The sequence below is a fragment of the Zasmidium cellare genome, assembly GCF_010093935.1.
Source record: "Zasmidium cellare ATCC 36951 unplaced genomic scaffold M409scaffold_16, whole genome shotgun sequence".
NCBI lineage: Eukaryota > Fungi > Ascomycota > Dothideomycetes > Mycosphaerellales > Mycosphaerellaceae > Zasmidium > Zasmidium cellare.
In genome coordinates, this window is record NW_022986960.1 from 430,777 (window position 1) to 456,047 (window position 25,271).

The window sequence follows — 25,271 nt, forward strand, 5'->3', positions numbered from 1 at the left end:
TCGCACATTCTTCCTTGAGATTCAAGTTGTGAAGAGGTAGTGTCGGTCAAGAACACCCGTTGTAGTGATACCGCCATGGAGAGCTTCACTTCATCCTCCACACTAACTCCAAGGAGCAATTCCGCCTCTCTTCCTCTGAAGGACTTTCCATATCTGCAACGCTTGGAGAGGCTTCAATCTGCTTACCCAGCGCTCAAGTCTCTTCTAAACAAGCTCCGAAACCAACAAGACGAGGGCAGACGCCTCGTAGCCAAACGTTACTCCGACTCAGGATTGCACGGCGGCTCCCCCGGAAGATGTGCCATCATCACCTTCAAAGGTGACGACGCAGACCACGAAGTCTTTTACTCGGCAGAGGACCTCAAAAAGTATTTTACAAAGACATCAGACGACTACGCGAGCCCCAATGGCGAAAACGCAGAGGCGGATGAGAATGGGGTGTCAAGCCCTAGAAGGCGTCTGTTCATCCTCGAGGATATGGATCCGCCCATGGTGGACATACTTGGACAGGTGAGTTGCAAGGCCGGCAAAACGCATGATCTTACGTGCAGCCAGCGCAGCGCTGTGCTCGAGAGGAACGCGCTCGCTGACACATGTCCAAGGAACTCCGGATCAATCCTGTCATATTTTCTGAACAGACAAATACCTGGAACTCGACAGACTCTCAATCAGTTCCCTTCCGTTCCCTGGCATCTCTGCGCTCACCCAAGACGCTCTTCACCCTTCGCTATTATGAGATCCGCACGCTGGATGATGAGGACTCGGTGCGAACGGACAAGAACCAGATGACGCATGCAGTCAACCGACGCAAGATCGAACGATGGCGAGATGTTGACCTCCCCAGCGTCGAGCCCGATAAGCGACATGCCCTGGTCAGGCGTGCGATGAGCTTCTGGACTTCGGAGGACAATGAGAACTTAGAGCCTAACAGTAGCTGGGATGGTGAGTCTTTCCCGCGAGTCTGGACGACTGAGTGAACTTCTTTAGCACTTATCCTCGTTGACCCTCCCATGGACTCCTGTGCTGACTGCGCGCTGCACAACGGCCAAAAACATCCTCGAGACAAGTCCGAAAAGCAAGTGACCCTTGAAGGCAAGCCCAGTCCAATATGCACCGCCTCGTGCCTGATGTTGGAAGACCCGAATCCGTACAAGACCAGAAAAGATCTTTGGGCTTCTCGAGGCTGGAACGTCGCGCCTGGACAGATTCACGAAGTCCGTCACAACAGTACTCCATATCACGGAGGTTGTGTGTCGCTCGTCAGGCCATCATTGACAAATGATATTGGCGTCGCGAATTTGGCGTTGATGGAGAACCACCGCCACACTGCGTCGCCGCTGGATGAGCTGCTATTCCATATGACGAAGTGCAAACAACCTCGTCTGGTAAGTGTTCCCATCTCCATGGACTCTTAGAGCGCACCTTGATGTGGCGACTCATAAGATACATCCTGTGCATCCTTCACTTCGGCTGACCATGACCAGAATGCCAAGACCCTGGACACGCCAGTAAACTCGGCATTTTACATGCTCAACTTCATCGCTCACCACTGGGCTCACCAGATTGATCTCATCGCCTATGGAGTCGGCAACGGGGAGTGGTTTGCTGATGACCACGAGGCCGTCTTCGAATCCAGACCATCTCTAAAAGAATGGAAGGCCGAGCTTGCGCAAGTCTCCCTCGCCACCAAGGACATCAACTACATGCGACGTCAATTGAGCCGGTTTGATCGAGCACTCACACTCAACATGGAGCGAGTTGGTGTCAAGGTACATCAAGCCATCAATGAAGATTTACCACCCGCGCTTCGGAATGCTCAAGAGGACTTTCTCACTATCGCATCACGACTGGGTCCTTTGAGAGAGCGCGTCGATGATCTGACGGCCATCGCAAACGAGGTCGCAAGTCTTCGAGCGGCATTCAAGAGCATCCAGGACGGAGAGCAGAGCTTGAGGTTAAGCCTTTTCGCGGCGATCATCTTCCCGCTGACGCTCATTGCCAGTATGCTTAGTATGTCTGACACTTATCTCCCAGGACGCGAGCACTTCTGGGTCTTCTGGGCGGCATCGATTCCTCTTGCACTTGTGGTCGGAATTCTGATGCTTGGGTTCCGTCGCCCTGAAAAAGAAGCACGACGGCTCTGGCAGCACCATGTATCTCCGAAGCTGGCAAGCACAAGACTGGCCAAGCAACAGCGCAAGACTTTGGCACATGAAAACGTGTGATCGGGATCGTCGCCTTGACTGCACCGCTCGAAGGAGTACGCATGACGCACGGACACAATTGTCAGCAACTTGCTGCCCCAGACCAACACACCTTCAAACTTCACATCCCCATGGGCCAACTTCACTCCTCCCGGGTGGACACCAAAGTCCCGCAAAGCTTACGTGCCTTTCATCCAAACGCATTTCCAGTTGTCCGAACGCGATTGTCGACGTTGCGTCACCGGTGTCCGGTGATGATTGTTCACGCTGACACGGAGCATGGAAGCAGCTCACGTTCCGAGTGTTCCGGACTGCGTTAACTAATCAGGACACGCCCTTGGAATCCCGCGAGGCCGCCTTAGGAAGGGATGGCGAAATGCATCTGCATCTCGATATCAATGAGGAAAAAGAGCTTGAAGCAGTGAATAGAACGACTCGAGATAACAAGATTGAGGCACTGCCAAGAAGAGTACCACATCCCAACATGGGGGAGCTGGTAGAGGATTGCATCTCACAACCATCGACGCAGTCAGACCCAATCACCGCTGCATTCATCTCTTCACATCACGCGAGCTGATGAGCGGCCTCGTGCTGACACTGACACCGAAACAACCACATGGTTTAGGATACGATTGCCAATAGCAAGCCGCCGTCCTGGTTCTCCTCACCTCCCGCCCATATCCGTAGTTACATCGCCTAGGCACGCTCCTTTCACGTGGCACGTCTGGGTTTGCTGCATGGGCGTATTCCTCTGCGGCGAGGGGATTTGGAGAGGGCGAGAAACAGCTGTAAGAGGATGGAGGGGAGTGAGGAGGGGGGCCAAAAAGACCGCCCGATAGGCTTTTTTCTTCTATAAGAGCCTTTGCCCTCGACACGCTGTGCGAACCTTACCTTGCTTCCGCCTTCTTGTTCCTGAGCGAACTATCTCTGCTTTCCCTGTTCCATCCTCTCTCTCCCCCCGCAGGGTCTTGGGAGTCATGTCTTATGCGTTCTGGAAGAACAATGCCAATCGTGGCCAGGGGTCGGGCAAGAAGCCGCTGGGGATGGGCTTCACCACCCATGTGCGTTACGATGCCTACAATCCGAGCCACGATGCTTCGACCGAGGCCAGGAAGTCGTTGACGGATCTCGACTACTCGCCATTGCGTCGTGTAACATGGGCTTCGTTCTTCATGGCTGTGTTGGTCTCGATGGGTGGTTTCAGTAAGTCCGAACCTTTGAATATGTGATTGACTGGTGACTAACAACAAAAACAGTCTTCGGTTACGTAGGTCTCGCCATATCTCGAGCACATCCGCCTCCATACTAACAACCAGCAGGACACCGGTCAGATCTCCGGATTCCTGGCCATGCCAGACTTCCTGGAACGTTTCGGCCAGCGTCACGACAACGGTGAATACTACTTCAGCAATGTCCGCTCCGGTCTCATCGTTGGCATGCTATCAATCGGTACACTCATCGGCGCCCTTACCGGTGGACCCATTGCAGACTGGATCGGCAGAAGATACTCCATCACTTTGTGGAGCATCATCTTCTCCGTTGGCCTCATCGTCCAGATCTCGTCGACCCGTGACTGGGTTCAGATCATGATGGGTCGTTGGGTGGCTGGTCTTGGCGTAGGAGCGCTTTCGCTGCTTGTGCCTATGTATCAGGCTGAGACGGGTCCGCGTCATATCCGTGGTGCTTTGATTTCTTGCTACCAGGTTAGTATCTACATTGGGAGATGGCTTGTGCTAGCAATCGCTGATTCAATCCAGCTGTTCATTACCTTTGGTATCTTCCTAGCGGCAGTCTTCAACTTTGCTACGTACGAGCACCAGCGGTACAAGGAGGCCTCCTGGCAGATCCCAATCGGCATTGGTTTCGTCTGGGCCGTCATTCTGGGCGGTAAGTCCAACAATCAGCCACCACACCTTCACTTGACTAACGAATTCCAGTCGGCATCCTCCTCTTCCCAGAAACGCCCCGTTTTGAATACCGAAGAGGCAATATCGAAAAGGCCAAGGCTACGATGATGAGAGTCTACGGCGCTCCGGCAAACCACTACACCATTCACGTGGAATTGGAGGAGATTGAGCAGAAGCTTCGAGCCGAAGAGAATAAGGGCACTGTGGTTCAGGAATGGTAAGCATTAAGAGGAACATCCTACTTTGAAGGGATGATCAGCTGACGGGCGAGTAGGATCCACATGTTCTCTGCCCCCAAGATGGCATACCGCATCATGCTCGGTGTCTTGATCCAGATGTTCCAGCAGCTTACTGGTAAGTTGCGCCCTCTTGACACGGAGGCACAGCGGTGCTGACGAGTGTAATAGGCGCCAACTACTTTTTCTACTACGGAACTGTCATCTTCCAAGGAACTGGCATCAACAACTCCTTCGTGACGCAGATGATTCTCAACGGCATCAACTTCGGCACGACGTTCTACGGGCTCTACATTGTTGAGCACTACGGCCGTCGCAAGTCTCTGATCATTGGTAGCGCTTGGTATGTCTTAGCCATCGTCACGATGACAACGGGGTATGCTAACGCTTGTACAGGATGTTCATCATGTTTTTAATCTTCGCCTCAGTAGGCCACTTCTCCCTCGACCGCCAAACGCCCAACAACACCGAAGGCGCCGCAACCGCCATGATTGTCATCGCCGCGCTCTTCATCTTCGGCTTCGCGACGACATGGGGCCCTATGATCTGGACCATCTGCGGCGAGCTGTACCCATCCCGCTACCGAGCCAAGGGCATGGCCCTCTCGACCGCGAGCAACTGGCTCTGGAACTTCCTCATCGCCTTCTTCACGCCCTTCATCACGTCCGACATCGACTTCCGTCTGGGATATGTCTTTGCGGCGTGTAACTTCCTAGGTGGTCTGATTGTGTACTTCTTCGTTATTGAGGGACAGGGCCGCACGCTTGAGGAGATTGGTATGCCACTCATCCCTACCCAGCCTGATTCTTCACAGCCTTGCTAACCCGTTCACCTAGATACCATGTACATCTCCGGCGTCCTCCCCTGGAACTCCTCCAAGTGGATCGCACCACCACCAGAGGAAATCGCCCGCATCCGCACCGAAGCAGGAGTCCACGACGCCCCGCTGCCAGACAGCGAGATCTCTCGCGCTCCAGTCAACGGCAACACGAATGGCTTCCCCAAGGAGAGCGGCGAGACCGATCTGCACAACGAGAAGCTCGATGACGGTCCTGGATTCACTGCTCCAGTTGCACCTGGCAACGAGGGTCTGAACAAGGAGACGGTCTAGATCGGAGATGCTCGACGTTCTGCCGGGTCACAGCCTCGGCGCTGCTGCTGCTCAGATGATACCTCGCAACGGTACTTGATGTATTCTACTTAATGTCTGTTAGTTGATGAATACCCTCGCTCATGCAAAATATACCCCTACTCATATCACATGGAGTTTCCTCTTTCATTACCTGATCAAGAGCTACACATCCGATCCCGTACTGTCCAGAGAGCAGGCGATAAAGTGAGCATGGCGTTGGAATATGGTCATGGTGGTGTCTGTGAATTTCTAGCGCTATCCTTTGTCGTGAAAGTTTGCCTCCCCTTCGTCAGTGGCTTTCCCCCTTTCTTCAGAAGAAACCGCTGTCCCGTACGAGCGATGTCGGCTCGAAAACGCTGTTCACAAGCCTGAGTTTGAGCACTGCAACACCCACATCTACACAACATACCGATACAACGGACTCTTATTCCCCATGTCCGCCGACTCCCCATCCGTAAATTTACCCCTTACATCCTCTTCCGTCCACCCCTCCCTCTTCCTATTCTCCCTCTCATAAGCCCACTTGAGCACAATCGTACTCGCAATCGCCGCCAACAAGATCCCTGAACAGAACCCATACCCCAACCAATAGTTCGGCGCCTGATGTTCTTGGAAGATATTGCTTCCTATCAGACCTCCCGTATTGCCGATTGAGATGAGCAAACCCATGCCTATGGCGCGTTTCCGGCTGGGGGCGAGGTTGTTCCCGATCCAGCTGAGAATGCCTATCAGGCCTGGATATTTCCCCGCTGGGATGAAGAAAAGCAATGCGTACGTCGAGCCCGGGAAGCGAGGTTGAGGGACGGCTAGGAGGCCTAGAAAGCCGACGGCTGCGATGGTGTAGGGGATGACGATGAAGATCCAGCGTGTTCGACGGCGGTCGGAGAGCCAGGAGAAGACGACGGTGGAGATGACGCCGAGGGTGTAGACGGGTACGGTGAGGAGTTGCGCGTTGGCGGCGCTGTAGCCTAGGTCGTGGACGATTGTTGGTGCCATGAAGGTGAATCCGAAGAGGGGGATGCAGTTTCCTCCCCAGACTATTACGGCCTATGAAGAGCGTGTTACATGGGAGACGATGAGGGGTGATGGAGGGGCACCTACGACCCAGATCTTCCACTCGAAGAATGCTGATCGGAATGTTTTCCAGCTGAATTTATCGTCCGTGCCTATGCTGCCTGAGCCCGTCCCACTGTCCTGCTCGAGGCGGCGGTTGATCGCTTCGGCTTCCCATGGCTTTAGAAAGCTGGCTGTCTGTGGAGAGTCGGCTGGGAGCCAGTACAACCCTGATCCAGCGACGACTGTGAAAATGCCCTCCAGTATAAAGCTAATGTATCGTCAGAGAGTCTTGGGAGAAAGTGTTGGTGGAGTTTTGGCATACATCCATCGCCATCCAGCGTACCCTCCCGCTCCATCCATATGCTGTATGCCAAAGGCAAGTAGACCAGAGAAGGCGCTGGCAGCGGACGCGGCGCTGAAGAAGATTGCCAGCCTGGTCTGGACTTCGAAACGACAGTACCTAGAACCTTCAGCTTCAGGATCAGCACGATTTGAGCACTTAGACATACCATGTTGTAAGGAGGTACGAGGCAGCGGGAAAGAACCCCGACTCAAAAAATCCAAGCAGCACGCGTGTTGCAATGAGTTGCCCGTAGCTTTGAACCAGCCCCTGACAAGTCATGACTACGCCCCAGCAGAGCATGAGGAAGGAAATCCATAGTGATGGCTTTACGAGCTTCAAGACGATGTTCGATTGCACTTCGAAGCGGAAATAGGGGAAGAAGAAGACTAGTCTTCAGTGCTGATAGTCGTCTGTTGCATATTATACCTGTCAGGGCCATATTGTACTGAGCACCTGTAAGGTGTAGGTCGTGGTTCATTCCGGCGACTTTGGCGTTGGCGATGTTGGTACCTACGGAGCTTTCAACAAGATTGTATGCATCTGAATGTCAGAACCAGTACTCACGATCAAGGAAAGATAGGAGATAAAACAGTGACAACAGAGGCAGCAGTCTCCAGTCGACTCTTCTCATGATCCGCTTGGTTTCAGCATCACTACACCGAGAGCTCTGTTCGAGATTCGTGAGGTCAGTCAATTTGTTGATTGCCTCCGGATACACTAGTGCTTACGTTTGGGACGTCCAGGCTATTCTCATCTTGCTGCCGGGTGGAGACCTTTTCCAATGCCTCCACGTCGCTCTTCTCGTCTATCGAACAGTGCTGTGACATTGTTGGGGAACAAGCAGAGTTGAACTTACCTCAACTGACGTTTTGGGATTGCCGTCATTCTTAAAAGCTCTTGAACCATGACCTCACCGTTTGACATGGAAGCATCTCATCGAGCTCTTGTCCATCGAGAAGCAAGGAGAGGGACGATTATCGTGCCTGAACGACATTGTGCATTGCAGTGGTTGCACAAAGGTCGACGAGTCCGGTGGTGGTCGTGATGCTCGAGCGATCTTTTCTCGGACTTCCCGGGTTGACGCACATAATTGAGAAGCTACGATATCAACATCGACGGACGAACATGATTCGTGAGGGTGCTGTGTGGTCCTGGGCCACGGATTTGAGGGCCGAGACCAGAAGCATGTCGATCAGTGCAGTAGTTGTACGTGGTGGCTGCAAAAGTCGAGCAGAGCAATCCGAGAAGTCTTCCAATGGAACACTCTCACAACCTTGAGTGACCTTCGTAGTAGTGGTCGAGCATCAGTTCATAACACTCAGAGTCGTGACTCTGCCCTGGTCCTAACGCCAGACCTGCAGATACCGGTATGTAGCACTCGCCGACAGCTGTATAGTTCAAGACTTGGGCGCGTCCGCCAGGGAGTATTCGTGGTTCTGATTTGTCTTCGCTGCTTCCATTTCCATCTCCATAGCCACCGATTTGTCGGGGCGAACGTGTGATACGAAGGACAGTCGAACTGTTTTGCAACATTCATGCAAGCGGTCGTAGTGGTTGTCAATGCCGTCATCCTGTGAAGCCTTATCGTCGTTCGTTCAGCAAAGGAACATGCCCGGCACTCGGCCCAGTGGACGTTTCATTCATTAAATCTCCTTTACGAGTGGCTGCGGCATTCCAGTCGGACGCGTGGCCATCTGAAACATGCCTTGTCGATGGCGGCCGGGAGGATCTGTGGCCGGGAACAGAATCTCATCACATGTTCCTCCCATAATCAACAAAGTCATAATGAGTTGTGCAGGCCGGCTCTTGTAGAAAAGGAGGGACAAGCTGTCGAAAGTCTCGAACCCGGCTCATCACCATGGAACCGCTCTTGTCGCCCGCCGCGAGATCGACCGCGATCATCGAGCCATGTGCTTCCACGAACTGTTTGGCGCGTCTGGTTTCGGCATCGGATGCGACAAGACGATCATCAAACAGTGCGGCGGCCGGCAAGCAGCGACCGAGCAGCCCTATGTGATGTCCGCCACATGTTGTGAGTGTAGATCACTATTATGAAGTGTGAAAAATAGCAGGAAAAAGGGTTTAAGTTCAGCCGGACGCCGTTGAACTTCGGCTGTTCGGGCCAAGCTTTCAACTACACCTCTTCCTCCACGGGCGATACCATGAGCCGCCGCCATCACAACGATGATATTCGCCATCAACGGAAGCGTCAGGGACGAAGCTCCAAAATCCAGACACCGCGGATGCTGGTCTCCAATACTGAGCGAAGTCCTGCTCTGGTATAAGGGCAGTGATGGCCTCGAGATAGACCCGCAGCCGTGAGAGAAGGACTCAGGAGGAAATTGACGTTGATTCCGGCTAGTGAGCAGTATTGAGCACAATTCGAAGCACATCCTCCTCGATGATGCGTTGCAGGAAGCGCTAGGAGTCGGACCTTTGTTGTTGGGGCCGCAAAGTACGAAGTCGTCTCCAACGGCCGCGAGAATTGATAGAGCGATCTGCACCGTTGACGCTACTTGCGGCAGCCTCTTTGGAGGCATTTGTACCGAAAGGGACAAGTCGCTGACGGCAACGCGTTAACGCCGAACAACCGGATGTCGTGGCCATGCGATATACCTGCTGGACAGCGCCCGCCTGGTGAGGTCCTTTTGTCCTCGTTAGTGATTTTCTCGACGCCAACCCCGGTGCTGTACCGTTTGAGTCACTCGATCTCGTTCGCTATCGCCATACACTCGTTATACACAATGGCCTTCGTTTCGACCTGTGCTGCGCTTGTCCTTGCGCTCGCCCAAACTACTTTCGCGGACGACTCTTCGAATAACACCTGCCAGTCGTATGGCGTGGACTACGAGAACGGTGGAAGCTACTTCCAGAACATCAACCTGAACAACACATTCACTGCTTTCCAGCAATTCAGCGGATGCACGAACGATACAGCCCACAATGTGATTGTCGATCCAAACGGTGACCAGAGCGAGTGCTCCGAATCAAGCATGCAGCCCAGCAACACCGACATGCTAGTGACATGCAGCAACTGGACCAGCAGTACGCTTTATGACGGGGACTGGTCGCTGCTCATCGTCAGCAACAACGGCAATGGGACTCCAATTGCATACCAGCGCGATTTCAGTCTCTCCGTTGGCCAGCCACAAGCAACAGTCTCTACCGATGGCCCGACTGTCACGAACACCGTGTCCACCACTGTGACAACGACCTCCACCTCGACCAGCATCGCCGCTTACACGACCACTCTTGTCGGTGGCAGCAGCAACAGCACCAGCTCCGAGACTAGCTCCTCGCCTAGCACTTCCTCCTCCTACTCTGGCTCGTCCTCGTACGACTCTTCGTCGTCTTACTACTCGACCGATTCTGCCTCATCAACATACTCCGGATCTTCGTCATACTACTCGACCGACTCTGCCTCGTCGACGTACGCCACTTCATCATCTTCCTACTCGTCTTCGACCTACTACGGGAGTGATTCCGCCTCTTCGACGTACGCCTCGAGCTCTTCATACTCATCGGACTCCTATGCTTCTGGATCATCGACGAGTGGATCTAGCAGCGCTTCATTGGGAGTTTCTGTCTCAATTCCAATTGGCGGGACCACCACTGGCTCTGACGGCACAGCAACTGTCACATCCTTCTCTGCTGTTACATCGATCCTGACCCAGAGCGGCAGCTCCTGCACCGCGAGTAGCTCTGCCCCAGCATCTGCTTCAGCATCGCCAACTGCCACCGCGAGCAAGTCGTGGCACTATGCTCCTGATCCATTGGCCAAGATTGTACCGTCTATCCTTGGCACTGAGCTCGACAACTTGGTCGCTGGCCTCATTGGCGCAGTTGAGACCGTTCTCGACGACCTGAAGCCTCGAGCCACCCAACTTCCCGCGTCTGCAAAGTTCAGGAAGGCTATCATTGAGGGTCGCGCCATTGATGAGGAGCTCAAGCGGGCTTTCGTCAAGGAGCGGGCGGCATTCTTGCACGGTGCCGATGCGATCGCCAAGAGACACCCAGACTCCGAAACGTCCACTGTTTACACTGGATCAACTACTTACACTACGTACTCCACAACCACTTACACGGAGACCGCAACGGCATACGCGACTTCAACCAGCACCCAGCTGAACCTCCTTGGCCGGGATGACTCCTTGGCCACCATCACGACCGTGATCCCCACGACGTAAGTACTCCGCCCTAAGTCCTCGGCCCGCTCAAGGGAACGCATTTACTCACAAACAGCTAGGATCATCTCCACCGTCTGCCCTACGCAGTAAATAACCGCATCGAATGAAAGAGCCAAAGCCTGTTGGCATTGTTTTGCACTGGGACTTCGCGCGGCGTTTGAATTCGGCGGTCGATTACTCTATCTTCACGAAGCAGCATGATCATTTATAGATATGAGCAGAAGCATTCGCTTCTATTAGCAGACGGACGGACCTCTGAAAGAGGTTCAATTCACGACTAGATTAATGTATATCAATGGGTGAATTGATTCAACACCGGCCTAGCTTTCATTAGACCGCAAGTCATTCCGTTTACATCGATGTCGACTGATGATCTGGTACAGGCCCCGTTGGACCCGTCCATCCGGCAGACTTTGGTACGTCTCGGATCTAACAAGGAGCACCTAGTTCCCTATAGCGTAGGTTCCTCCATCTAGGGCACGAAGCAACATGGAAGAGCTGATCAATGGCCAATGACCGAACAACCTGGCACCAGTCAGCACGACCATGGGCGTAAGCTTCCTTCGGCGCAAGACAGTCCAGCTGAGGTGACTGGTCTGTCGTTTGACATGATTTCTGACGGATGAAGCGAATGCTTGCTGAGCCAGGCGGATGACATACTACGATCGGCCTGGCAGAATCCCCGACTTGTACGAAAGAACGGTAGAACGAAGGCAGCTTTGTAGTATTTGAGTCTCAGGTTCCTATCGATGTGAGTTTTGCATTGCTGACTGAAGGACTTCTTTTTCCCACACGCGATCATGGCGCACTTACTCTTTGACAGCAATTCTATCGATGGCATTCCAATCTCGCTCCAAGTCGTCATAGGCGTTTGCGTTCTATCTTTGCTGGCTGGTGTCTATACATTCCTCACTTCTGACCGACCAATTGCGGGCTTCCCGGTCCTAAGTGTCGATGGCCTCAAGCCCAAGATCAGCTGGTACACAAAGGGCAACGAGACTCTAGAAGAGGGTTACAAGAAGTACACTGGCAAACCTTTCCAGGTCGCGACCGGTACAGGGTACGTACAATTAAAGCGATTAAGGGCCATACAGCCTTGCTTCTGAATAAAGCGTCCACTGACTTGGCAAGACATCGAATCATACTTCCCAACCGTTTCGCGAACGAAGTGCGCAACGACAACCGCCTCTCGCTCAATGGAGCCTTTGCGCAGGACTTCTTCGCACACTACCCTGGCTTCGAGGCCATCAAGGTCGTGTTCGAGCATGAAAGCAACACTCTCATCCAAGACACCGTCCGCATCAGGCTGACTCAAAGCCTTGGTCTGATCACCGGCGATCTCGTGGAAGAAGCGACCGACGCTGTTCATGATATCTTTGGTGAAGATGATCAATGGAAGAACATCAACGTCAAGAACCATGTCATTGGGCTGGTGGCTCGAATGTCTTCAAGGACATTCTTGGGAAAGCCGCTTTGCCGCAACAGACAGTGGCTGGACGTCACAAGCCAATACTCGATTGGTGTCTTCCTCGCATCGAGAGAACTACGCAACGTACCGGTCTTCGCCAGACGCGTGATGCAATACTTCATGCCAAGCTGCACGAAAGTGAGGGAGTTGTACCAGACCGCCAAGGGCCTCATCACAGCAGAGGTCGATCGACGAACGATAGCTGCTCAACAGGCGTTGGCGGCAGGGAAGAAGCCTCCCAAAACCGCTGATGCCATCGGCTGGATGGTCGAGCTGGCCAAGGGGAAGAACTACGACTTGGTCGCTGGACAGCTGTCTCTCTCCGTGGCCGCTGTTCAGACAACCACGGAGGCAATGACCCACTTGCTAGTGGATATAGTTGAGCACGGAGATATCATCCAAGCGCTGAGGGAGGAGATTATCGCCGTGTTGCGCGAGCACGGCTGGTCCAAGGTCGCCCTACATCAATTGAAGCTCCTCGACAGCGTGATGAAAGAGTCTCAAAGGATACATCGACCTAGAGGTTTGATCCAGTCCACCCTCGTTAGACATTTTCTCAGGTATGGCTGACATTCAAACAGCAAATCTAAATCGCTACGCCATCGACGAGGTCGTCCTCTCGGACGGCACCAAAATCCCCAAAGGCAGTCGCCTCCTAGTCGAGACACGCATGTTCGACCCCGAGCTCTTCCCAGACCCTTACACCTTCAACCCATATCGATTCGTGGAGCTACGAGAGAACAAGGATCGCGGAAATGATTGGCAGTTCGTCACTGTCAATCCTGAGTTCATGGCGTTCGGTCTAGGGACGCACGCTTGCCCAGGGTAAGTCGACATATATTCTGCCCTGATTACGATGATGCACTGACAGTCATTCGTAGGAGATTTTTTGTCGCCAATGAGATGAAGATTGCACTCTGCCATCTGTTGCTCAAGTACGACTGGCAATTTGTGCCTGGCAAGAAGCCTGGTCGATCATTTGAGATTGAAGCGAACGTCCTCTTCAACCCATCCGCCGAGCTACAGATCAGACGGCGGAAAGAGGAGGTTGATCTCTCGGTGATGGGAAGCTGAGGAGGATATCGCGGGAAGGTCTCCAGCGCGGGGCGGCTGTTTGATCACAAGACTGTATACTTGTATGTTCTGATTTCATCAAGAGTCATTTCTCGTTGCCAAATATTTACACAGTCTCTCTCCTATGGTCTGCCATCAGATCAACCCCCAAAGACCTTGTTGAACCACTTATCGAAGAAGTTCTTGTACGGCTGTTGTACGAAATTCCGCGTATACTTCCATACTGATCAGCAAACACGATCGGGATTTGTCAGAAAAAGAAGGAATCTGTACTCACCTCATCAATCTCACCAACCTCACCCTTGAGATCCACCGACGTAGGATCAAGAGGCCTGAACTTCGTCCTCTTGATGACCTTCCACCCAATGAACAACACCGGCGTCAGGAAGATCATGAAATAAGAAAAGACGAATGTCGAAGCTTCCCATGATCCAGGCAGGAAGACGGTGTAGCCGCCTACGACGGCCATTACCGCCGTCCAGATAAGTCCGTAGTATGCCACGTACGGCTGACCGATGGATCGATAAGGCAGACTCCTGCGATCGATGCCTTGTGCTTTCAAAGCACGCATCCACATCAGGAACGTGAAGCACATGAAGCTGAAGTTGATGAGCTGCGAGGCCGTGATCCTGGATGAGAATTCGGTGTCAGTACGAGACAGTTCCCACGATACAGGGTTATTCATGATACTCACAAGTTCACGAACCAGCCCAGAACCTTCGCGGACCCGGCGCTGACTTGCAAGAAAGCTAGCAAGCAGATGGCCAGGACAGCGATCACGCAGTTGTACGGCACACCAATGCTGTTGGTCTTGGTGAAGATCTTGGGCGCCTTGCCCTCGAGGGCCATTCCTGTACCTAACGTCAGCAAAGACCCCAAATGAAATGAGATCTGGATTCGAACTGACCAAACAGCGAACGAGATGCACAATACATGTAGCTGTTGCCGGCCGAGAACGCGGATGCAAGGACTAGGGCGTTCACGATGTGCGGAAGTACCCCAATTCGGAGCCGGTTCATGGCAACGACATATGGGGAGGCCGCGGCACCAGGTTCATCGTTTGTGAATGCTGCCATCATTTCGGGGTCTAGACAACAGAAAGTCAGTAAAGAACTTCCGTCGTCCATTCTTGCGATGCTCACCGTTGTACGGCACGAGGATGCCAACGCAGAGAGCACCTAGGACGAAGAATGCCGTGAGTCGGTAAAATACGGCATTGAAAGCCTTTGGCATGACAGTCCGTGGGTTCTCAGCTTCACCAGCAGCCATGGAGACATAATCTGGTCCAGCAATCGCGAAGGACGCCTGAATCAGGCATTGCAAGAACCCCAAGAAGTAGCCAAGATTGCCATCATAGTAGAGGGGCTTGAAGCTTCCTGGGTTTTTCCAATACCTAAATCCAAATCGGTCGCCTAGTGGGTTGCCGCCGAGCATGACCACGAACGTGAAGAAGATCAAGCCAATGATGAGCAAGACTTTGCCGAGCGCTGCCCAGAATTCGACCTCGCCGTACCATTTCACGTTGACGAGGTTGATCACGCCGTAGAGGACGAGAACGATGGCCACTGTGGCTCCTGTTGGTAACACGTCTGACCAGTAGTGGATGATGACGTTGCAGGCGGTGATTTCGAAGGGTACGAGGATTGCTTCGAAGACGAAGAAGTTCCATCCTGTGGGCTCACGTTAGTTAAAAACATCATAGAGATTTGCAGCGATCAAGATACCGGCGGCGAATCCGAAGGCCTCATCGACGTATCGTCCAGCGAACCGAATAAAGGGCGACGAGATTGGCAGATATGTCACCATCTCAGCCATGCACATTGTCACAGCGAGAACGACAGAGCACCTGCACAGTTGTGAGTTGGATTTCGCATGGAGACGCGATGTAGACTGACCAGAAAGTGAAAGCAATGAAGAGACTTCCAGGACCACCGTTCATCAGGCCACGTCCTATCTGGACATACAACGCAGTACCAATAGTGCCACCAATACCTAGCAAAAGCTTGTCAGACATCGCTCACGATCAATGGATATATTTCCAAGGCGTTCCAATACCGATCAGCTGGATATGGCGCGGCTTCAGCTTCCTGTGCGTCTCGTCGTGGATACCACTGATGTTGTACGATGCAACTGAACCACGACGCTCGGCGACCTCATTGTCGTAGGCTGGAAGCTCCTTCTCATTGCTCACGCCATACTCTTTTACACTCGCTGTCCCGATATCGCCAGTATCGTTGCGCTTGAACGGCGCTCTGCTCTTGAACATGTCCATACTGGCTTCCCGTCTTCTCAGAGGAGATACTCTTGACACCCTGTACCACAGGGCAATAAGAGAAACCAAGGCAACGTGAAGCTGAACAAGAAAATGCGAAAAAATGAGCTAAGGCGAAGTCGTACACTTATCCATGTCCTTCGCCCAGGGCTTGGGTCATTGATAAGACCGCCCGCCTGGCGACCAGCTTTTCCCAAGGGCCTGGGTGACCGAGCTTGGAGAGATCCAAGACTTTGATTGTGGCGTGGCACCCTGGTTCTGTTCGTTCTAGGCGCGGGTGTGCGTTGCAGCTACATGCCAAGATGGCTATAGAGATGGTGCATTCGCCTGGTAGAAGGCTAGTGAGAATGTCGAACGATGACAAACTTGGTATCATTGGGTTCGGCCAGGCCAGGACAAGCGAGCTATCCGGACGTAAGTCCTACTTTTCTGTTGTATCGACTATCACCATGTGAAGAGAATCTCTCTTGCCAAGCATAGTGTTGCCCTGCCACGCCGCTACACCCCCACAGTGAAGCAATCGGGCGTCTTGGAAGCAGTCGGGGCACGCGATCGTGGCCGAGGGGCGCACACGATGATAGGGATTCCATGTCATTTCTTTGCGTGTAGGTTGCATAACAGCGTAGCGCTGAGGCGATCCTGAGGCGTTTTCTTCGCTTTCATGGGATAATGACTGCCGGTCAAAGGCGCTGATTGTGCAGGCTGCTGAAGCGGCTGAATTCTGCAGGACGTGGCGTTTGACGGGATCCCTGTTGCCATGTGACTGACATGCTAAACCTTCGATGAAAGGGCGTAGTCTATGGGGCCTCTGGAAGCATTGGCGTTGCTGTTTGTGGAAGAATGTCAAGGACGAAGAGTTGCGACGTGATCTTCGCGTTAGGGTGGGGGCCGTGAACAACTTTGCACATTTCGTATTCCGTACTCATTTCACTCACTCACGTGGATCTACCAATTTGGGAAGGCACCCGTTCATTGATCAACCAAACAACGTGTGCAGACCCGTCTTCATCATAACATCCATCCAATGGCCTCCTGTTGCTGCATTTTGCCCGTAGTCATACTCAGACCAGATAGCCTTGATCAAATTCAGTGCCACGCCGATGGGACGTGGTGGCAGTGATCTCAGCAGCGTGCTCAACCTGTCGACAATAAACTTCCTAGCCCGAGAAACCTCAATCGTGCACTGAGTAAGAGGGAACACCTCTGGATCCGCAACCACAGGGGTATCGAACCTGAGTCCCGTAGCTGCCGAAACGTAGAGAACGGGCTGGATACACCGTGTGCCCGACTCAGGCGGTATCCGTTCAAGCACATCCACAAGGAGAAGAGTGAGCGTTGTCAACGCTTGACTTCTCTCCAACTCCCCATTATCTTCCATGAATGGCGGCTCTTGGCTTGGGGACGCATCGTCTAAACGGACTTCGAGATCAGGGAAGGTGATGTACAGCTGCAGCAAGGCTGCCAGTCGATAAGCTTCAGCTGTGTCCAAAAGGTGGGTGACTGGCGTGCTGTTATCGCCTGTTTGCAAAGCTGGCGCTGGCATGTCACTGTCTTCAATATCCGAAGCAAAGTTAGATTGCATCAGGTGTTGGGCAAGCTCACGGGCGACTTCAATATCGCAGAGGCTCTCGCACAGAGCATTGGCATTGTGCACGCCAGTACATACTCTGCGCGTGTGGTGGTCACGACAAAGCGCCATCACCAGACCGAATTGCTCCTGGACTTTTCGTGAGACGCCTGTCCAAGGGTGAATTGTTGCATCGTGGTCGTCGTCCTTCTGGGGCCCAAACGCAGTGGTGCCCACGGCTGGTTCCTCTTCAATGGAATCCTGGTCACCGTCCCATCTCATTACATGGCGGAGCCTTGTCCTATGCTTTTGGCGCATGATCTCCAGATCCTTGAAAGCCGACTCGGAGCTCACGAAGTTCAGGAGCATCTCTGTATACTTTAGAGCGTGATGGAAGTGCAAAAGCTCTTTTCGGCTTTTGTCGTCAAGTCCGCCGCCAGTGTCTTGAAAGCGTATGAGGACTGTTCGCGCTCCGATCACTAAGGGTTCACCCAGTTGTTTTGTGTCTGTCCAGCATAGCGAAGTCGCCATCGCAAAGATCGCGAGAAGCAAATCAGTCGGAAGACCGCCGTCTAACGGAGCATTGAGATCATAGTACATCGCCATATCTCTGTTGATTGCTGCAAGAGCATTACCAGAAGTAGAAGCGAGGACGGGCTTCAGATGTGGTAGACTGTCGACTAGGCAAGCGGCGGACATGCTCTGCAGAGCATAGAAGACCGACTCGGAGTTGAAGCAAGTGTTGAGAGCAAGTTGGCGATTGGGGTTCGATTCCGAATCGTATGCTGACCACATCCCACAAACATGGGTAAACCAGTATTCGATGAGCGTCGATGGAAGATCGACCGGCGTATTCGGTATCCTCGACTTCGCTCGTTGGATTAGTTGATTAGAAGCCCTTCGTTTCTGACGATTCGATGGAAGATTTGGCATGCGAGTAACTTCTGTTGCAATCTCTTCGAGACATTCTTCAACCACTAGTTCTTCGTCTGGATTGTGTGTATTCGCTGCAGGTTGGCTGACATCTGCGGTTCGCTCGTGGGCTTCATTGGCGGCAGGATCGACGGCAGGAGATGTTTTTGTTTCGATAGAGTCAAATGGACCATTGCTAGGCGATCTTTGAGGGCTCTCTAGAGGAGACTCGGGAAATATGAGCTTCATCACATCAACATCTGGCTCCTTCGAACCGAAAGGAAGCACATCAATTGGATCCTGCGGTTCCTGTTGCTCCAATTTCGGTGTGAGTCCTTTCGGCTGTACAGAATGCCTAGCTTGGGAGGAAGACTTCGTAGTTTCAGTCGATGTGACCTCCTGAAAATCGGCAGAACCATTCCGTTTACGCTTCCTCGATGTCTCGTTGCCGGCGAAACGCAGCTTTTCATGCTTGTCGGAAAACTTGAAGTCTCGAGCATACCCAGGACACTCCCTCCCACGGCGAAGGCATTGTAAGCATGCTGGGTGGGTCTCATCACATTTGAGCTGTACCACGTTAGCGAAGACAAGGACTACTATGCTTCTTCAAACTGACCCTTCTTGATTTACATCCTCGACAGCCATATCGTGATTTAGTCTTCCTAGTCGCCGAACTGTCGTGCGGTACGGCGCCTTTAGAACCTGACGTTGCGCTCGTGGACACTGCAATCGTTTGAGAAGGATCGTCGCCTTGCTCCATCTTCATGATCGTGCTGCCCGGCGCGACCTACGAATCGCAATTCACTGGCCTGGCATCTTTATCCCCGTTACTCGAGAGCTGATAAGACAGTTGATGAAAGAGAGAAGGCAGGCAGACAGACTAGAAAGTCCTTGTTACTCTGGTCGTAACGACCCCGCCTGCTCACGTTGGGCGATCCTAGGCGGTACTGTGTCACTGCCGGCCGGCCAGAATACCTGGGCGTAGGCCATTGGTCGTTCTACGTTCTACCGCAGCTTTCTCAGTGATGGCTGACGTAGATAAGAGGCAGCTCCTCCCATTGGCTGTGTGAAGGGTCGAACGGCGGCGGCGCTGAGAACTCGGCATTTGTTCCTTCTTCCAGAGTCCAGACATGAGTCTTGTCTTTCCCACCACCACTATTGATGAAAGTCGCTCCAATTCTGTGGTCAATTGAACGGCTTGCGAGGAAGGGGATGCATGTGTTGAAGCAAGCTCAGGCGATGTCATCGATGGCCCCACTCACACATGCACCCCGGCATTCTGGCTTCAGTGCATGAGCATAGAATCCTCGACGTTCATCCGGCTCTGTGCGACTGAATATATGCCAATACTCTGGCATGCTGTTCCAATACGCGCACCTTGCGCAAGACTCCATCCGTCTGGTGCAGATTCATCCGAGCAGCAACCCCGCCGACATTCGTTTGACGCTTTCGCATCTAAGCAAGTATTTCAATAGTCCAGCGAAATATACCGCGATTTGGTATCCACAGACAGCTTCCTCGGCAGAGAGAAAGACCGTCACACTCAACGGACGAACAAGAAGCGTTCCGTTGGAGGTCTGCGATGTTCTGAGCGCGATTCGCGAGCACCATGACCGAAATGACAAGTATTGGATTGACGCTGTATGCATCAACCAGCAGGACGAGATCGAAAAGAGAGCCCATATTCAGCAGATGAAAAAGATTTTCTCGTCCGCGAATAAGATAGTCTTGTGGCTTGGAGCGATTGACGAGGCTGTCGAAAAGGCGTTCCCAGCAGTGGAAGCATGCGCTGTTCCAACTACAGAACATATCAACGCTGCACGATCAATTGCGAACTGGAGCGCTTTTGTCGAAGTGCTGCGCAGGCCAGAGTTGCAACAAGAGGCTGCTGTGATGATGAGTGGGAGGTTTACATGTCGACTGGAGGCTTTCAAAGATCTCGTGAAAAGGACTTCCACGTCAACCCCTGTCTCTGGACGGCAGAGTGCTGGCAGCCTTTGACAGGTCCTCTTGAGACATCCTGGGCATTCCCTGGAGTCTGGTGTTGTCAATCCTCACATCTGCGCTTTGGAGTGGGTGGTGCCTGGAGTGAAATCTCGAGGCCGCGGATAATGCTTCGTTGATGTCCTAGGCGATTTTGACCGAGTGGAGTCTTCATTCAGGGATGGCACTGAGAGTAGCGGATCTTGTATAGTACGAGAGATGATGAAGAGGCGGCGCGATGGAGAGATGCGAGTTAGGAAAGAAGGAGGAAATTGGGCTCGTTGTCGATAACCGTTTAGAGGTTGTTTCGATATATTAACCATATTGCGTGTTATTTTCGCGCCATTCCTGCTCAACGCTGTCAACAGCTGTGCAACTTCTCTTCTCAACTAAACATCGCAAAATACTTCACAGCCTTGCACGTCAATGGACTGTAAGGCTGCTGTTGCGTATCACAAAGCCTTCCACAGCCTCCACGCCAACGAGGCCACCACAATGGGACTCGTCCACCTCAGAAGCAGCCCCAACGCATCCCGCAGGAACTTGGTGTAAACGACCTTCAGCATCTCGTCATGCTCTGCACCTTCGTTGACCTTCGGAAATGGTACATCCGGCACCGGCTTTCCCAAGAACGCACACAATGGCTCCCACCCTTGATCAAGCTGGAACTCCAGTAGCCTCTCAGGCTGGTCTTTGAGCACCTCCCGAATCTCCGCATAATGCCTCCCATAAACCTCCTTGGCATTCTCCCGGAATTCTTTCGAATTGCTGGCATGAAACTGGCCTTGCATAACGCCACGCCAAACTACGGGTATGACTTTCTCGTACTTCTTCTCCACCGCCTGCATGACCTTGAAGCCGGCTGGAGAATCTGTCCCGGCGATGACAGCTTGCTCAAAAGAAGGGAACCACTTGTCAAAGTCCCGCTCAATGAGGACGACTTTCGCATTCGGATACGCAGCAATCAGTTCTGGCCCGAAGCAGTTGGCTGGCGTGTCAGTCACGCCTGATACGTGGCCGAGCAACTTGTCCCAGAAGACACCATCGAGCTTGATGGACCTGTCGCCGAAGTACTGCATTCGTTAGCATAAATCGAGACTCCAGGACCAGCATACCGACCTTGGCATTGTAAGCCTCCATCCACATGTCGCAGTCTCGTGGATTTTCGTGCATATCGAATCCATGCGATGTCGGAAAGCCCAGAATCGTCAAAGCCTTTTGCATCGAAGCAGTCCCCGTGCGGCTCATGCCCAAGCTGAGCACTCGCATCGACACTACACGGCTGCATTTATGTCGATCGATATCATCCTCTCTGAAAAGGAATGGGAATTTAGCCTTGGTTGCCGCGGTGAAGCCGAAGAAGAACTCCCACGCGGACATAATCGAATATACACAATACTGCGGGAAGATCCACGAGTCGATGTATCGTGCAAGCGACAATGGATTAAGACTGTTCCCTAGCCTCAGACCGATCAGTTGATGTTCGTCAGTTGAGAACAAGATTCCCTCGTTCAATGTGGTTCAATGCACCAGAGGCGGTAACGAGTGGATGGAAGGTGTGATCATTTCGAAGAGAAGGCGTATTGCATGGAAGTACTAATGGTCGGCCGGTGTCATTCTGGCGAGGAAAACAAGTACGGCGGTGGCCCTAATGAAGCTGGGGAAGCTGGAGAGCTGCAGGATTCATCGAGTGGGTCCAAGCGAGAGTCGACATAAAAATGCGAGGGCTCACTGAGCTGGACGACCAGTACATTGCAACTTATATTGATGGCAAACCACTGTGCTGACTGAGCCTTGCAGAAGTCCCCAACTATCAATCACCATCATTAGCAAGGACCTGGAATCGTCGCGCTGACTTGGAACGGCAGAGACACCGTCGTTCACTCCTTCGACACTTCAACCTCTGTCTTTCGCCACTTCTATCTCCATCTCTGAGTTCTGCGATGAAGACAAGGAAAAATGGAGCAGCTCTCGCCACGCCAAAACTGTCCGTGGTCAAGTGGCAGTCGCCATACTGGAGATCGATGCTACGACAAGAGTCTGGCAACTCGCCCACGATACGTCAGATGTTGGACGCTATCAAGCAAGGAAGAGCAAAGCAGAAGAATGACGCCGGCGACGAGGGCAAACATCTGGTCAATCGTCCCGCGCCGCCGGGCATCCGTCTGTCTGTGTGTCTGTCGCGGTCGTCACAGTCCACTGTCGGCCAGCTCACTGCATTTCAGAGGAGCGGTGGACTGGCACCGATTCGCTGGGACTGAAGCGCTTGTCGACCTCAACTTCCTCTTCCGGCCTGCTGAACGAGTCGTTCTTCTCTACCGCGGCGGCTAATAACATCTTTGTCGCCCAACGCCGGCAAAACATAAGCATCGTGGCGTGTAGTTGCATACGGTAAACGAACGTGTTGCCGAGACCCAGATCCATCCACTCACACCGTTGCAGCTTGCTGTTGCATGTTTCAAATGCATAGCCACCTCGCTGTGAGAGTGATCCAGAGGCACTACGAAAGAAATTCCGAGGCGATCATGACAGCGCTGCTATTGGAAAATACCGTCGGCTCCACGACAAACCTACCTTTTCCCCGCCATATATCGCGTCTTAGAGGCATGATGGGGTTCGAGGGCTGCAATGCACTGTGCACTGTGCACCGGTCACCTGCTTCTGGCGTTTCAAGCTCCCAAGGCCCTCGCGCCTTCTACCATTTATGGCGCATGCGTTCTCGACTAGCGTCATAGCTGCACATTTTGGGCAGCTCGTCCACTAAGTCCTTCGAATTCGCAAAGGGCAACAGAGCCAACATCTGTACTGCAGTGCTAGCTTGGCACCAGAGATCCTACGCGGCTTATACTTTGACTGATACGGGTCGGCACTCTTCTAGGACTTCCTTCCCGAGTGGGCCATAGACCCCATGATTCGCTCTATGCACGAAGCATGGCTGTCATGGGACCTCTCCAAGATGGTGCGGACAGGTTTGTTCGGGAATGGAGAGGTGTGTAGTCCGAGGAGAGTTCTCTCGCGCTGGACCTAGGAACAATGATCAGCTTGTCCAAAGGCCTTCCGCGGGTCTTCAAATGCTGCATGGGCGCGATCATATGGCCCCGACGAAGAATACTTATAATGGCTGGTAGGTACCGCTCGATCACAACGGTTTGAACCACCTATCAGGCTGCATTACGCATTGTTCGTCCTCATTCGCCATGGCCATCTCACTTCGTCTCTTATTTTCATTCTTTTCGATTGTGGCTTCGGTATCGGGGCTGACTCCAGCGCAGTGGCGTCAACAATCTATATACCAAGTCTTGACAGATAGATACGCTCGGGCTAATGGCGACCAGTCTCCGTGCAGCAATCTGGCCGATTACTGTGGCGGGACGTGGAAGGGTGTTACCGCCAACCTCGACTACATCCAGCAGATGGGCTTCACGGCGGTTTGTTACCCCAGCGCCTGGTGAGGAACGCCGCTGACGAGCAAAGATCTGGATATCGCCCGTTGTGAAGAACCCCATCATAGCGTCGAATGACCTTCCTCCGGATGGCAATTCGTACCATGGGTACTGGGCACAGGACGCATATTCTCTCAACCCGAAATTCGGCACTACTGCAGATTTGAAAGAACTGTCCAGCGAGTTGCACTCTAGAGGAATGGTATGCCGATGCGAAGTCATCTGTCTTTGCTCATGTATTCTGACGAACCCTAGTATCTGATGGTTGACGTCGTTCCTAATCATATGGGATCGGTCTCGTCCCAGACCGCTGTTGACTATAGCCTTTTGAATCCTTTTAACAAACAGTCGTATTTCCATCCTCCGTGTGGGCCAATCGACTACCACAACGATACAAGCATCAAGCAGTGCTGGCTCGGGAGCAACAACGTAGCTCTGCCTGATTTGAAGACCGAAAATTCAACGGTAGCAAGCATGTGGGGCGATTGGATCAGTTCACTGGTGGCTAACTACTCAAGTGAGTGGCAGCTTCATAGACTCGTTCAGAAAGAGGAAAGGCTGACAGGTGGGCACAGTCGATGGCTTGCGTATCGATACCGCACAGCAAATCAACACTGGCTTCTGGAATGACTTCCAAAACTCAGCAGGGGGCATCCACACCCTCGGCGAGGTCTTCGTCACCGATGCGAAGACCATGTGTCCGTATCAAAACTACCTTCATGGTCTCCTAAATTACGTCTCCTTTGATTACATTAGGAAAGCGTTCCAAAGCACCAGCGGCAGCATCCAGAACCTCGTCGACAACGTCAACACCATGAAGGGAACTTGCCACGACGTGACCCTCCTCGGCAGCTTCATCGAAAACCACGACAACTCCCGCTTCCCCTCCATCGTTCAAAACAAGGACATCGTCCTCATCCGCACCGCCATCACCTTCGCCATGCTGCAGGATGGAATTCCAATCATCTACCAAGGACAGGAGCAAGAATATACCGGCTCGGACACGCCCGCGAACCGCGCCCCGCTCTGGACGTCCAACTACAACAAGACTGCGAATCTGTACCTCCACATTCAAAACGTTAACAAGCTCCGTACGTGGGCGATCCATCAAGACGCTACGTGGCTTACCTATAATGCCTATCCTATCTATAATGACACCCAGACGGTTGTCATGCGGAAGGGATACGACGGCAAGCAAGTCGTCGGCGTGTACAGCAACAGCGGATCCAGCGGCGCGACACGCACGATTACTGTTTCCTCTGCGAAGTCTGGGTTTACGGCTGGACAGAAGATTACAGAGGGTTTGAGGTGTCAGGCTTTGACGGCGGATAGTAAGGGGAATTTAGGGGTTGTCATCTCGGGTGGAAGTCCGAGTGTTTTGTATCCTACCGCTGGGTTGGCTGGCAGTGGAATTTGTGGGCTGTAGAATGGAGGACGTGACTGAGGGGAGAAATTGTGGAAGGACAGTCTGACATGGCTAGAGTACG

The 25,271-nt window shown here is 52.8% G+C and overlaps 10 protein-coding genes across 10 annotated transcripts; 6 read left to right on the forward strand and 4 right to left on the reverse strand.

Annotated features, from left to right (window-relative positions):
- Window positions 1-75: 75 nt before the first annotated feature.
- On the forward strand, window positions 76-2,225 carry M409DRAFT_22617 (uncharacterized protein; the record flags this gene model as incomplete). Its single annotated transcript, XM_033806416.1, has 4 exons — window positions 76-510; window positions 603-942; window positions 988-1,385; window positions 1,485-2,225. 4 exons carry the CDS (start codon window positions 76-78, stop codon window positions 2,223-2,225), a joined length of 1,914 nt encoding a protein of 637 aa, XP_033668077.1.
- A 1,022-nt stretch (window positions 2,226-3,247) lies between these two features.
- On the forward strand, window positions 3,248-5,458 carry M409DRAFT_66223 (uncharacterized protein; the record flags this gene model as incomplete). The annotated part of the gene is made up of 8 exons (XM_033816845.1): window positions 3,248-3,388; window positions 3,524-3,907; window positions 3,962-4,091; window positions 4,142-4,328; window positions 4,386-4,465; window positions 4,519-4,690; window positions 4,744-5,123; window positions 5,184-5,458. The coding sequence occupies 8 exons, from the start codon at window positions 3,248-3,250 to the stop codon at window positions 5,456-5,458; spliced, it is 1,749 nt and encodes a 582-aa protein (XP_033668078.1).
- Window positions 5,459-5,875: 417 nt separating this feature from the next.
- On the reverse strand, window positions 5,876-7,509 carry M409DRAFT_66224 (uncharacterized protein; the record flags this gene model as incomplete). Its single annotated transcript, XM_033816846.1, has 6 exons — window positions 5,876-6,526; window positions 6,581-6,803; window positions 6,858-6,995; window positions 7,045-7,264; window positions 7,305-7,388; window positions 7,443-7,509. 6 exons carry the CDS (start codon window positions 7,507-7,509, stop codon window positions 5,876-5,878), a joined length of 1,383 nt encoding a protein of 460 aa, XP_033668079.1.
- Window positions 7,510-9,622: 2,113 nt separating this feature from the next.
- M409DRAFT_22620 (uncharacterized protein) lies at window positions 9,623-11,155 on the forward strand (the record flags this gene model as incomplete). Its single annotated transcript, XM_033806417.1, has 2 exons — window positions 9,623-11,061; window positions 11,125-11,155. 2 exons carry the CDS (start codon window positions 9,623-9,625, stop codon window positions 11,153-11,155), a joined length of 1,470 nt encoding a protein of 489 aa, XP_033668080.1.
- Window positions 11,156-11,865: 710 nt separating this feature from the next.
- On the forward strand, window positions 11,866-13,607 carry M409DRAFT_22621 (uncharacterized protein; the record flags this gene model as incomplete). Its single annotated transcript, XM_033806418.1, has 4 exons — window positions 11,866-12,125; window positions 12,197-13,056; window positions 13,115-13,358; window positions 13,415-13,607. The coding sequence occupies 4 exons, from the start codon at window positions 11,866-11,868 to the stop codon at window positions 13,605-13,607; spliced, it is 1,557 nt and encodes a 518-aa protein (XP_033668081.1).
- Window positions 13,608-13,747: 140 nt separating this feature from the next.
- M409DRAFT_66226 (uncharacterized protein) lies at window positions 13,748-15,879 on the reverse strand (the record flags this gene model as incomplete). The annotated part of the gene is made up of 8 exons (XM_033816847.1): window positions 13,748-13,822; window positions 13,885-14,236; window positions 14,302-14,458; window positions 14,515-14,694; window positions 14,750-15,277; window positions 15,332-15,453; window positions 15,503-15,599; window positions 15,663-15,879. 8 exons carry the CDS (start codon window positions 15,877-15,879, stop codon window positions 13,748-13,750), a joined length of 1,728 nt encoding a protein of 575 aa, XP_033668082.1.
- A 976-nt stretch (window positions 15,880-16,855) lies between these two features.
- Window positions 16,856-19,124, reverse strand: M409DRAFT_54382 (uncharacterized protein; the record flags this gene model as incomplete). Its single annotated transcript, XM_033812692.1, has 2 exons — window positions 16,856-18,925; window positions 18,975-19,124. 2 exons carry the CDS (start codon window positions 19,122-19,124, stop codon window positions 16,856-16,858), a joined length of 2,220 nt encoding a protein of 739 aa, XP_033668083.1.
- Window positions 19,125-19,714: 590 nt separating this feature from the next.
- M409DRAFT_54383 (uncharacterized protein) lies at window positions 19,715-20,359 on the forward strand (the record flags this gene model as incomplete). The annotated part of the gene is made up of 1 exon (XM_033812693.1): window positions 19,715-20,359. The coding sequence occupies one exon, from the start codon at window positions 19,715-19,717 to the stop codon at window positions 20,357-20,359; it is 645 nt and encodes a 214-aa protein (XP_033668084.1).
- A 434-nt stretch (window positions 20,360-20,793) lies between these two features.
- M409DRAFT_66227 (uncharacterized protein) lies at window positions 20,794-21,721 on the reverse strand (the record flags this gene model as incomplete). The annotated part of the gene is made up of 2 exons (XM_033816848.1): window positions 20,794-21,414; window positions 21,461-21,721. 2 exons carry the CDS (start codon window positions 21,719-21,721, stop codon window positions 20,794-20,796), a joined length of 882 nt encoding a protein of 293 aa, XP_033668085.1.
- A 1,817-nt stretch (window positions 21,722-23,538) lies between these two features.
- Window positions 23,539-25,210, forward strand: M409DRAFT_54385 (glycoside hydrolase family 13 protein; the record flags this gene model as incomplete). The annotated part of the gene is made up of 4 exons (XM_033812694.1): window positions 23,539-23,769; window positions 23,816-23,986; window positions 24,040-24,301; window positions 24,360-25,210. 4 exons carry the CDS (start codon window positions 23,539-23,541, stop codon window positions 25,208-25,210), a joined length of 1,515 nt encoding a protein of 504 aa, XP_033668086.1.
- Between the last annotated feature and the right edge of the window lie 61 nt (window positions 25,211-25,271).